This window comes from Amyelois transitella, chromosome 5, assembly GCF_032362555.1.
Source record: "Amyelois transitella isolate CPQ chromosome 5, ilAmyTran1.1, whole genome shotgun sequence".
NCBI lineage: Eukaryota > Metazoa > Arthropoda > Insecta > Lepidoptera > Pyralidae > Amyelois > Amyelois transitella.
In genome coordinates this window covers 10,194,803-10,208,672 of record NC_083508.1, presented here as the reverse complement: position 1 = coordinate 10,208,672, position 13,870 = coordinate 10,194,803, and the positions used below count along the sequence as shown (strand labels likewise).

General features: G+C 36.2%; 1 protein-coding gene across 2 annotated transcripts in view; it reads right to left on the bottom strand.

The window, feature by feature from the left end:
* LOC106134512 (protein downstream neighbor of son homolog) overlaps positions 1–13,870 on the bottom strand; it is a 140,326-nt gene that overhangs the window by 2,489 nt on the left and 123,967 nt on the right. For both annotated transcript variants that reach the window (XM_060944481.1, XM_013334591.2), the window contains exons 2-9: positions 11,428–11,550; positions 10,074–10,192; positions 9,458–9,650; positions 9,047–9,180; positions 8,108–8,333; positions 7,549–7,699; positions 6,862–7,079; positions 4,131–4,334 (exon numbers count right to left, since the gene is read on the bottom strand). In XM_060944481.1, coding sequence (XP_060800464.1) covers positions 4,131–4,334; positions 6,862–7,079; positions 7,549–7,699; positions 8,108–8,333; positions 9,047–9,180; positions 9,458–9,650; positions 10,074–10,192; positions 11,428–11,508 — 1,326 coding nt within the window. In that variant the 5' untranslated portion in view covers positions 11,509–11,550. The remainder of the gene's footprint in view (positions 1–4,130; positions 4,335–6,861; positions 7,080–7,548; positions 7,700–8,107; positions 8,334–9,046; positions 9,181–9,457; positions 9,651–10,073; positions 10,193–11,427; positions 11,551–13,870) is intronic.

Below are 13,870 nucleotides of genomic sequence, written 5' to 3'. Positions count from 1 at the left end.
AGTTCCCATCCCTAGACGGCTATGCTTGCAACACATTTCTCTAGTTAGTCCAGCGCGGCTGTCGCATAAATACGACCGGCTGCCTACGTCATCATTCAAACGAATTAGAATCTCACAAAGAATTAGTCAAAATAAGTTAGATTTCGGAAATTTTACTAATTTTCACTTAGAGATAAGCTTTCACCTTAAAGATGAATGATTGTGATACAAGAAGGCTGATTTTAAATAAAAACATAAAAAACTTTTTGACTTTTTTTTATCGATACAACGATTACTCCTCCTTATTTATTGTAGGTATTATTTTATCGATTTGTAGCGGCGCGCTAGGGGCACGACAATTGATATTTAGCCAAGCGCTTAAAAGGTTAAAGATCAATGTCCTTTGGAGATATCTGACAATAGTTGAACTCTTAAAGCGCACGAGGAACCAAAATAATAAGACTATCCCTTTTTTCCTTGTCGTTAAGAAAGACAGAAAAAAAAATATTTGGCACATTAGAATATACAATGTGTAACGGAAAGGGGGTTATCATCTTGAGTACACCAAACGAGTTACCGGTAACAAACAGCCTGGTGCCACGCAAAACCCTAAAAGTAAATTTTTTATTTTGAAATTTTTATTTTTTACAGCCGATTTTATTTTATTTTATGTTATTTTATTAATACTTGCACAACACTACAGCAGTAAACAGCTGTGAGGTCAATAGCATCTTAACGATCACACGCATTGGCCCGCTGGCCTAATGTCGACGCCGCCCGTCTGTACTCCTGGTACTTTAAAATAGTATTTTAGAGCCAGGGTTCCGGATATCTTTTTTTTTTTGTTTTTCTTAACTAAGTGTTCCTGCTTTTTTCTTTACTTTTTACTATTTAGCTGACGAGTCCCACCTGCGAAACTTGATTTTTTACTTTATCTCATTAAAATTACAACTTTACACTGAAGGCTGTTTGAATATCAGTGTTTCATATGACTCTTCAATCTCATGGCAAAAAAGAAAACTGACTAACAGTTTCTCATCAATTATTTTAGCAGATTAATTGTAGCAACTAAAATACCGGACTGGCGTTTTTACAGTAATAAAGTAAAAGTAAAACAACGAACTAAGCGTACTGAATAATATCAATGTAGTAGTTACCAGAGAACGTGTTTGTAACATTATGAAAAACTTAAATATGAAAGAAATATTTTTTAAAGAAATAATAATTAAAAAGAGAAATAATCAAACTATTATTGAATCACAAAATCCGAGCAAACTATTGTTGTTGGTTTTAACTAAAATTTTCCAAATGAACCCTGAAATAGGCGTGACTTTTCTTTGCAAGGAGCAAAGAGCAAGGTCGATTAATAATGTATTAAAATGGTTCCGGATATTTTAAGAAATTTTCTATTACGAACGAAATTCTTTTTCATATTTTAAGAAGCCGATTAACGAATATCGTCATAAATTAATAAAACTATTACTAATGATCTAGTACTTAAATGACGTTTACATAGGTTGTTAAAAGTCCGGGAAGAAAGAAATGTTCGTGAAGGGAAACATGTTTTCTTTTAAGTCTCTGATCCTTGCGGACGTCAGACGGCAGTCTCTCTGCGTCATCTGCATCAACAACACTGCTCTTATTTGCATCATGGGTAAAAACATCTCCGAATAAAATAAAGGAATTAATCATTTAGCTACCAGGATTTCATGGATACGCAAGAGGTTTAATTTATCTACTTAAAAATAAATCAAAACGGGCCCCTAATTTACCAAAACGAGAAGGCAAGACTAGATAGAGTACTTGTCTCTCGTTCTTAAATTCGACTAATTCAAGGTCAATATTCAAATTTGAGAGTGTGTGTGTGCGCAGTCAATGGGTTCACTGTCTAGTACACTAAGCGCCGCCCAATGGCGCTACGCCGCGAGACAGGTGATGTACACGTATCCTTTCTTCCGCTTTAGGGTAAGTGAGGGTAAAATGATGATCCCACCTGATTATTTACGTTTGTGATTAGTAAACTTTTACTTTGTTTAATTTTATCGCCACATTCATAAAAAAGTTGTCAACATTTAGTCAACCTAGGAAACACGTTTTGTACATGCCACTTTTTCCTATTGGTAAGAGTGGTAGTAAGTATGGTAAAATTTTGAAATCAAATAATACTGTTTTTAACCCGTTTATTATGGTAAAATTAATAAGATATTGAATCAAAGGGACAAAACATATTTGTACTAAAATAATTTTATTTCACCTTTGTTTACAAAAATAGCCGGTTAACGTGACCGTGGTCGACTTTGCCCGTGTCTCCCCTGTACTAGGATGCCAGAATCGGGAAGCGGAAATGTACAATTATTTGAGAAGTCAATCAGTCGTTCGCTATCCGTTTGCGTGACAACCAGTGCTGCCATTTTAACGCTTTGGGCGCTAGATCTAGCGCTTTTTTATGTGTTTGGTGCGCTTTACAGAATTATGGCACCTAGCGGATAATCTGGTGTTTTTTTTAATTTACATCATGACATATTAAAAAACTCTATGGCTCTATCAGCATCAGTTATTTTAAAGCCTAATAGAGTGTTTTTTTGTTTGTTTGCTTTATTTCATTCAAGAAAAATTGTTCTTTTAGCGCGATATCTAGCGCTTTTTTAAAGCACAATTTCCAAGAAATCGAGCGCTTTTTTACATCTTACAGCGCTCAATCGGAATTTTGATCTGGCAGCACTGGTGACAACATTGTTTGTGTTTTGACTTTTTCGTACACGTGTTCTCTTTCGTGATTTCTTTGAGTAATTCAGAATATTATTACGACTACAATGAACATTATTGGTCGCATACCTAGCTACCAATCCACATGTTTTTACGGAGTCATCTTTCCAGTACCAGTGGCGGATAAATGTGTTGGCTGGATGCTGGAATAGTCGGAGATGTTGTCGTTGAACCATATTTTTTGCCTAACAGCCTAAATTTCCTAGAAAATTACTTAAATGAGGAACAGTAATGCCAGTGAGAAGTTACGTGGATATCGTGATGGAAAACAACCTAATATTCCAACATGGTGGCGCTCCAGCTCACTTCGCTCGTGATGAGCGCAGCCACCTCAATGCCCGGTTCCCGGAATGGATTGGACGAGGAGGACGTATCGCATTGCCTCCGCGGTCTCCAGAACTCACACCACTTGACTTTTTTTCTGGGGATACATTAAAAATAAAGTGTATGCGTCGGATTCCCCTTCGAGCGAAGAAATGGTTGCCCGCATCAAACCGCATGCGATACTGTAACGCCAGGAATGCTTCGCAATGTCTGGGTTTCCATTTACCGGAGAGCTGACTTGTGCATCCAAGAAGGAGGTCGACGTTTTGAACCCTTTGAAAGGTATGTAGGTTTTCAATCTTTCTTTGACTTAGTTACCAATTTATTTTGTAATGTAGGTAATTATTTATTAGCTTGCATGAAGAGTTATGAATGTGGATGAAGCGAAGGAAGTACTTATGCAGAGATCGTGGAAAAATGTAGTCTCTGTCTATCCCTCCGGGAAAAAGTCGTGGTTTTATGTATGTAGGTAATTATTATTTCTTTTGCATTTCATGCGAATATTTTCAAATCGATTGAATGTCTTAAACGACGTACCTCTGTCAAAGCAAAATGATTCTTATTGATTAAGTAAACGAGTCTTATTTGTTTGTTTTAGAATCTTCGTCAAACGTTCGCCGCCTTGCCGCGATCTCTTTGACGGCGCCGACAAAGCGGCTACCTACGACTTAGGTCGCCGACGGTACCAGGAGAAAATGACGAGTGAGGAGTTTAGTGTTTTAGTGTACATCGATAGTGTCTTAGTGTGTGTGTTGTTTTGAATTGGGGATGTTGACCCAATAGTGATTTGCCACGTTTGTTTACATTTAAATAAATACATTTTATTGCGAAATTTTATTGACATGCATTTATGAACATGGTGATAAGGACCAGCAGTAGCAGTAGGAAGAATCTATTTAAGGTATAGTATCCACCCACTTTTTATGATAACCCCCTTTCCGTTACACCTTGTATACATACATATATAGAACAGAAACATTAACCAATAACAACTTTTGTACCAAAATGGGGGGGTCATTTGGCCTCTCAGCATTTGTCGAGCAGCGCCTGTGTATACTCACCTTGAGCGACTGCAGCGTGCCGCCGTGGAAGGCGGTGGGCGCGAGCAGCGTGGGCGGCACCCCCGCCGTGGGGCCGGTGGGGCTCACTAGAGACTTGCAGTTGAGCAGGAAGTTGAAGAACGCCTGAGCGTCCGCCCCCCGCACGAGGACCAGCGACTCCGCGGCGCTGTCCACGCTGCTCTCCGCGTTGTGGGTTATGCGCGCCTGCGGGAGACGTTTTTATGATTAGAAATTCTTGCGCTTTCATAAAAAATTACGAAATGTTTTTATGTGAAATAAAGGGAAAACATTTGTAACATTGAATGGCATATTTAGGTGACGATGACGATAAATGGGATTATCAATCTGGATATTTTAACCCTTTGACCGCCATAAGCAAAACCGACAAACGTGTCACCGACGCCACGGGTACTTTTTGCGAAAACGGCGGCACTTTGAGGATAGGGTTGGGTAAATAGTTATCGAAAAAATATTAAAAAAAAAACGAACCTTATTTATTCCTTGTTTAATTTTTCCCGTTACCACACATAAACATCAAACAATACATATTACTTGATTTTAACCAAAAATAATGCAATTCAAATATATAAACACATAAAAAAACCTTTTAAATGATTTCAATGACATCGATTTTTCACATCACTAGGCGACTCCTTTAGTCGTCCGTGGCGTCAGTGGTGTATCTTTTCGGAGATAATTTATTAAATCGATAGTGTTGTCCACGAGCACGATAAAATTATGATAGCGGTAAATTCCGATTACCTACTTAGTAGTGTAATTTTATCTAAATATCCAATTCTGATGAGACCGACGAAATCATTGACGGCGAAATACCGCTAAAAAATCATCAAACGGCTCGTTTTTAATTTCGAAGGCTTCGGACGACCATTGAAAACTATATTCTCCAGCAGAAATGTTTTGACTTTCCTCAGTAGTCGGGTCCTAAAAAACACTTCTACATTAAGTAGGTATAATGAAAAAAGTAATAGTCATATATGTAGCTATTAATTTATAACCTCCTTATTCAATAAAATTATCAAACGTTTAATAAGCCTATTTTAACTAAAGTACGTTTTGTCACTTTCTTTCAACGTAAAATTTTTAAATGTGAGGTAAGGACAAAACATACTTTAGCTAAAGAAGGCTTATTAAACATTTGACAAGTTTTATGAATACGAGTGTAAGTAATTACTGAAACTTACCTCAAAATCTGATAGATCTGAATCTTCATCAGAAATAGCAATAAATTGTTCGACATTCTCCACTCCTTCCAGAATTGCAATAAGATCGTCATTTTCCATCGTAAAGTTAATTTTATCCACAGGAAATGCTACATACAATATGAATATAAACCAACAAATGATTCACGGGTATTTCGATATATTTTATTTATTTTTCTACCCACATCTTGCAAGCACTAGTCGATAAATTGCTTTCGCTTCTGACGTCACAAGCGGGCGCCTAAAGGTGTCCGTGGCGTATAGGGGACGTTAATTGTAAAATTATCTAGAAACGTCCGTAATTTTTATCGATAAAATGAAGGTATATAATTATAATATTGAGATTTTACGAAAAAGATGAATAATTTCGTTACTTAATAATTATTTATGATGCTAAATATTTAGAGGTTTAGGAAATTAATATATTATTATTTATTATTATATATAAAACACTCTTGTATACGAAACTTCAACAACATTAATATTTATTTATTACCGACGATTAACAATTATTACAGAGCTATATTGAGTGGTATTGATTGTTCTTCTTCCGTTTCTTCTCCTTCACTTTCACTTTGGATTGGTACAAATTCTATGACTTGGTCCAAATCTGGGTCCCCTCTCAACAATCTTATAAGATTTAAAATTTGCGGATATGCATTTGAACGTTTGTTTTCCGGCAAACGCTCTAATTCAAAAGCCACCAACCTTGCAAAGTCTTCATTCCTTTTATCGGACGGTCTTCTATCGTCGAAATTAACATCGGGCAAATGACGAGTAGAATAAGAAATATTTCCTTCTTTTGTAGTTTTTCTGTACACCATAGTGTCTGTAATAGTGTATTCTGTTTGTGTCTGCTTATTATTAGAATTTTCTGTTTCTCTATACTTTCTTTTACGACTTGAGAATCCGAATAATATCGACGGCGAAGATGGCCTCTCTTCTTCCATATTTAGGCAATGACAGTACTACGACTAGTTCAGATCTCATATAACTGAGAGCAATAGAAACATGCTTCAATGAATACCCACTACAATAACATAAGGAACATTAAATGTAGGTACTTGTAAAAAAACTACAATTTCCCGTCACTACGCGACACTTAAAGGTGTCGTTGGCGCTACTTGATAGTGTATTTTCATTAAATTTTAGGTAATTGTAAATTAAGCTTTAAATGGGTGTTTTTATATTTTTTCTTCATTCCGCCTCGGTTAAACCAAAGTTTGACGAATAATCAAGCTACCTATCGATATTATTTCAATAAGATTAGTATTAAAGTAAAGTTTTTTTTTGTTTGAATGTGATACGAATCTCGGCTACTTAAGAAGTCGTCGGCGTCTCAAGACAGTTTCCGCTGGACGCCTAAAGGTGTCCACGGCGGTCAAAGGGTTAACGACGTATTCAAAACCTGATTTTCACGAAACATAACATAACATGCATAGAACGTCACAGCAGCGGCACTGGACAAGGTATAACACGAAGTTGCACAATAAACCTGTAACCTGACCTACCTGTGTATTATTGATCTTCTTCAAAAGGTCTGTCTCCAGTCCGAGCTGCGACAGAAACTGGTCGGGGTCCTCGTCTCCAGAACCCTCGTTCTCTTTGTCCTGCGTCTTTTCATCCATTGTATCGTAGCAACTGTCGAAGGAAGAGTTCCTGCGTTCCTCCTCCGACGTGTTCAGTTTTTTTTTATTGTCTGGCCGTAAGGGCATTGTGAATTCCACGTCTGTGAAAAAAGGAGCTCACTTAGATAAACTTTCTTACAAGACTTGCTAAAATAGACTTATGGCATTGATTGAGCTCTAACTCATTGTCTTTAGTGGACCAAAGGTTTGAAGCCATCCTCAAAAATGTTGCTATGTTCTGTAAACTAAACATTAACTATCTACCTATATTATCTTGTACAACAAAATATGTAACCATATTTCAGAATAAGTATAACTTTTGTAAAAAGAGAACCCACCCCTAATCGATATCCACCTATTTGGAAGTTAAATTTCTATAAACTTTTTTTAAATGTAACAAACACTTCCCTGAAAACCACATCAACATCGTGACAGCGATTCCCTTTTTTTGACGGCGGTTAAAAAGAGAGGTTTATTTGATTGTGCTATTTTTATTGTAATCAAAGGTTGACTAGGGCTGTATCTTGACATGAGAGAGAGGGAGGGAGGGAGTGTGCGAGGGAGACTGACCTTCCTGCCTGAGAGTCTGCCGGAAGCCCCTGGTGGTGGGCGCGACGAGCGCGCAGGGCTGCGAGTCCCCGCACAGGCCGGCCGCGCGGAACAGGCACGTGAACGTGTTCGCGCACACGTAGAAGTACGGGCAGTGTAGTGCGCGTAATAACTGTAAAATGTTCATGTTATAGAAAAATCATTTTTTTTACAATATCATCAAGATGAATACCTATTGCTACATACATGAAGGAATACTCTATATGTATAACACATGAGATGCAATAATTGAGTTTTTGAACAGCTAAGTCGATTATATTCATTTCGCAAATACTACTAACATTTGTTTCTTACTCTTTCACGATAAAACTACTAAACGGATTTTAGATATTTCTTTTTTAAATATAATTATATTGTTTTGTGAAGTAAAATGGTTGCCTGGTAGATAAGTCCGCTTTGTATTTTGTAGAATAAAGTTAAAACGAATAAACAGAATAAGTAAAAAAATATAGACATTTAAAACAGGCACGTCTGTTGTTAACATAATTTATTAATAACAATGAAATACAAATATTCTTACCTGAAACAGAGACCTAAAACTCTCTGTCCACTCCCTAAGCAAAGCCTGCTTCACTTCCTCATTGGTCGCCATGAAGCTAGTCGCAGCCACCTTCCCCGACGACCTCGGATATAAGTCCAGCCAGGGGAGGTGTGGGTGTTGCCAGTACAGGCATGTCTGGTGAAATAACGCCCGAGGAGACGTGTCCAGGGTTGGGGATGAGGTAGTGTCAAGACAACGAACGAAACTGTTGAAAAGACGAGAAAATCTTTTTAAATGTGTGTGGACTGTAGTAAGAAGACAAGTGAAAGCACAGAATATTATATACAGGATTCTTCTTGAAGGTAATAGGCTAGCAACCTGTCACTAGTTGAATCTCGATTTCGTAATAAAGCCATAGAGCTGAAGGTGGTCATAAACTTTTCGCTTTGTCCACCCCATAAGGCATTAAGTATGTTAATGTGGCCTTTTAGTCTTTTCAAGACTTTTTGCTCTGCCTACTCCACAAGGGATGTGATTATATATAAGAATGTAACTTGTATCACGTCAGTAACAAATCATGCATTTCGTGTAAGAATTAGAGTTGATCTTTCAAAGCAAATCAATTCATATCAGCTATCGTTTGAGAATGCTTTAAACTTGTTATTTTACTATACAAGCAAGATTAACTTAAATGACGGCCTCTGTGGCGCAGCGGTAGTACTCTTGTCTGTGACATCGGAGGTCCCGGGTTCGAATCCCGGTCAGGGCGTGATGACAAAAGAACTTTTCCTGATTGGTCTGGGTCTTGGATGTTTATCTATGTAAGTATTTATTATTATAAGATATAGTATCGTTGAGTTAGTATCTCGTAACACAAGTCTCGCACTTACATCGAGGCTAAATCAATCAGTGTTATTTGTCCCGTATATATGTATATTTATGTATTTATAATGCCATTTTACTATTGTATATTCTTACCCTGTGGTTCCTGAGGCCTCTTCACTGGCTTTCAGCTTTGCAGTCCAGGCAAAGGGTTTAGGAGACATTAATCTAACTTTGGTTTTTAATGCCCAGTCAATGGGTAAATGCTTGTATTTCTTCTCTGTGATTTCCTAAAAATAACAAACAGATTATTTTGCTGAACAAGAAGGTAGAACATAGGTGACTGCCATAAAGTATCAATCTCTAAAATAAAAATATATAAACTACAAAATATTTTAAAGATTGACACTTTATGTCTCAGGTATAAGGTTATAAAATCAAAGTATTTACTATAAATTTTATGAAGACCATATGATATAGGTTGCTTGTTTATCACTATTTCTCTGAACATAGTGTGAACAAGAGACTAAGAGGTTATATTATAAGTTTATGTGTTAAGAATCTTACCGGCTCCACAGAATGTTCTGCTGTGAACTTCTGTAACAAGTTGGAGAATGTGGACAATTTCTCTGTGTCCAAATCTTGCACTGGTTTTTCCACCTTTGCTGGTAAATTCAGTATAGCAAACAATGTTCTGTCATTTGATTCGTCTTGAGGGGATTCTCTTTCTAATTTCATCTTTTTGTCTTTTGAATTATTTCTGTAATCAATATTGTTTATTATTTAACAGTTTCAGCAAAACAAAAAATTATAGTCAAAATAGGCATGGCTGTCAATGTTTTAAAATCAAAAACCAACTGAATATACTTAATAATATTATATTTATGGTTCAAGTATAGTTATTTTATGTGATGGGCTAGCAACCAAAAAGCTGAACATGAACAAAGTCTTTTGAAGACTTTTGGCTCTGTATTCCCCCCAAGGGATATAGACGTGACTATATGTATGTATGTATGTAAATATAAACAAATAAACTAAGCTTCTGTTCACAAAGAGACTAGATACAAAGCTGAACACACAAAAGCTGACGGAGTAAAATTTTACTTTTTCTACTATATTAAAAGATTTCATACTTTCACCTCATTAGGACCTAACTAGGTACTCTTAAAAGAATTGTACTCACTTAGAAAATGGATTTTTTCTTTTATCACCATTTATGAGCCGGGAGAAATTTAAGTCTATTTCAGTTCTGCCCTCTTTTGTTTCTTCACTGGTGGAGGGTAATGGTTGTCTCATGCGTTCCTGAAAAAAGACATTATTTCAATTCAACAAGTTTGAAGGCAAGCTAACACAAAATAAATGCTTGACTTTGCTGCTTATTAAAGAACTGAAATCTTCTTCATTCTGGTGTTGTTTCCGGTGACATCCTTCACACTCTGGGGTGCATCTTTTGACCATTGCTATGATAATTGACTGGATAAGTCAGATTTTTGCATAAAACGATTCCTGTGTGACCTACACGACTTTTGTAGGGGAAACTAACCCACATCAAATCATGTTAAAAGCTGCATTTAATGTAAGTGCATTTCACTTGTGTGGTGGTATTCTTTTAGTCACCTTTTACTTTTAGTCTCCATGGAAAAAAGAGAACGGTCTTATTCTATTAAAGTGAAAGAAACCACAAAGAATGGCACTACTTTAGTTACTGATATAAAGTTACACAGTCAAGTCTTTTTGCTGATAATATAAAAGCAAAGTGAAAAAAATTATGTCTAATGAATATCTACTTTTGCTTTAAACAATACTTTACAAATGTATTTTGGGATTCATTCATATTACAAGATTTCTTGTATCTTTATTCCCAAACCTAAAGAAACAGTCTTTAGAATAAAACCAGTTTAAATGATTTCAAGATTTTGAGAAAAAAATATTTATCACAGCTCTCCAGCTGTTGGAAAAGTGTAAAAATAGTTAAATTAAACCATCTGTCTGCTTTGTTTGTACAGTTTCTCTCCAATCCATAAGTGTAAATTTCCTACTGGTAATCTTTTTTTAAGTCATTAGGTACTTAGGAATCATCAAACATTACAACACAGGACATCTGTTTTATTGGCAAGTATTAACATCCTAACAACATATTACAGTGGGTTTTCGGGAAGTATGAATACATACATATGGTCACGACTATATCCCTTGCGGGGTAGACAGAGCCAACAGTCTTTACAAGACTGAATGGCCACGTTCAGCTATTTGGCTTAATGATAGAATCGAGGTTGAAATAGTGACAGGTTGCTAGCCCATCGCTTAAAAAATAATACCAAGTTTGTTAGCCTATTTTACAACATCCATGGGAAAGAGATGAAGTGGTCCTATTTTTTTTTGTATTGGTGCCGGAAACCACACCGCACTGAAGTATGAATAAGTGTTTGTATCTGTAAAATTTGACTGGGCAAAAAGGTATGTTCGTAATACAATCAAATAATGTATGTTAGATTGATAGAGGTGTTAGAAAATATACTGAAATGAATTATTCGCACCTGTAACGCTTTTTTCCGCCTTTTCATCTTGTGTAACTGCATCACCTCATTTGGTTTCTTCCATGGTGAGGTAGGCTCCATTTTTGAAAAATCACTGGTTTAATATAACTGAGTCTTTAAAATCTGGGGATTAAAGAAACCAAACACATTTGTTTACAATTTCTAAAAACAAAAGCTGCGCAAGCGCACGCAACCGTCCGTCAGCTGCAGCTACGTCAGTACCACAAACTAAATAGAGTAGAGATACTATGTACGTCAGTACGTACATACATGTCAGGCCCGGAACACCACAGATAATAATATATAATGTCATATGACACTTATGACTTGGTTGGTTCACCGTTTAGTTCCTTTGTATGCGCATAGCGCTAGTATCGAATCTATCACTAGTGATGTGCAAGCTAAGCTAATGTCAATAAGCTAGGGATGTACGATCGCGTTCATATCTGCAATAATAGTTTGAAAACTCTTACGGGTTGAAATAGCGTGCACAGTGGTTCCACTAGATTCACACACATATGCATTTTTAAAAAGAATAAATATTCCATGAAATGAATACGGTCTTTAATACCAATGATTACTAAGTAAAACAGTTTTTTATTCTATGACATATAACATAACAAAACAGAAAGAGACGGTAATCAAGGATAGCCGAACTGGGCCCGATAATTGTCGATCGAGAAATCGTCGTCTCTCATTATTTGCATAAAATTTGCCTATAGGGGGAGAGCCTGCGACTGCCAGACTTATTGTCATTTCATTAAGGTTGAAAGTTTGTCTGCACCCGATCCGATACATCTGGATGTTCGCGGAACCATTCACGCACTATATGGGCTCCATGCACAGAGCAATTGTCTTGCACAAATGACATTGTTGGCATATCAGCAATGGGATAGATACACCGCACAGTTGTTGACATGGTTTCTTCCAGCACTTGCACATAATCCGCAGCTGTAGCGCGCCCTGCTATTGACATCAGTTCCCCAAGTCCAGCAGCAATCATCCAGCCCCACATATTTACAGATTTGCGTCCAGAATCCATAATTGGCACAATATTTTTTTCTTTCTACCGTGTTGCGATGACATAAACGACTTTCCGTTAGGTATCAACTTATTACTTATGTACGTAAATCTTCATTTAGAAAACGATTTATTTTCAAAATAGGATGAAGGTAAGCCTTAAAAATTTATCATAAGTTATGTGTCTACTACAGATTGCTCCCTTGGGCTCAAAATAAATATCATCTCTATTTAGTTTGTGATAGATATGGCGACTCTAAGAAAACAACACCCGTTTCAAAGTTCAGATTTATTTTTCGTTTATTTTAGCTTTTCATTGAGGAGGCAAAGGGTACTAAAGGCTATACAGCCAAGTCGTTAACAAAATACAAGAAGGAAAAGCGGCTCAAATATAAGATTGGCTATAATATCGACATATTTATTAAATTTATTGTTATTTTAAAATATGACTTCAAGAAACTTAATAGATGCATCAACCGGCTATAAAACACCCTCATACATTATACAAATAACACTAATTTTGTCAGATTTTTTTAGTAAAAACAACTTCTTTATTGTTTGCTAACGTTCAGCTAAAGATAGGTGTAATATGAATTAAACACGGTCAGGGCAGAATTCATTTTCTAGCTTATAGCTGACATATTATCTCATATACCTACAATATAAAGTTAAATCATCAGCAAACTGTAAATAATTGACATTAGAACCTAGACTTATATTTAAGCGATAAATATATAGTACAGCGAAAACAGCTAAGAACTCAAAATTCCACATTAAAGAAATAAAATCTTGGTCCTATGTAATTTCAACTTCACATTTTATTTCTGCTCATCTTCGACTGCTCATAAGGAAAATTTTAAATCCATTTAACAATTTTTTCAGGAAATCCCAAGCTGGCTAGAATGGCAGAAAAAACATGCATTATACATACATATAATCACGTTTATATCTCTTGCGGGGTAGACAGAGCCAACAGTCTTGAAAAGACTAATAGGCCACATAGTGCTATTTGGCTTAATGATAGAATTGAGATTCAAATAGTGACAGACTACTAGCCCGTCGCCTAAAAGAAGAATCCCAAAATTATAAGCCTAGTCGCCTTTTACAACATCCACGAGAACGAGAAGTGGTCCTATTCTTTTTTTTATTGGTGCCGGGAACAACACGGCAAAGAACATGCAAGTTAACATTATTAAAAGCACTAACCACATCAACGCCAGAATTTTATTATTTGACTATTTTAATCTAATGGATTAATATGCTTATGTAGTAATGATGCTCAAAATGCACCTTTTAATTATTATTGTACGGTTGAATAAGGGTTACTATGGTTTGTATTACTCTTTAAAGGAAAACCAACGTGTAGACGGGATGATTGTTTATTTGCAAATGTCTTTATATTTTACCAATAAAGTCTTACGAA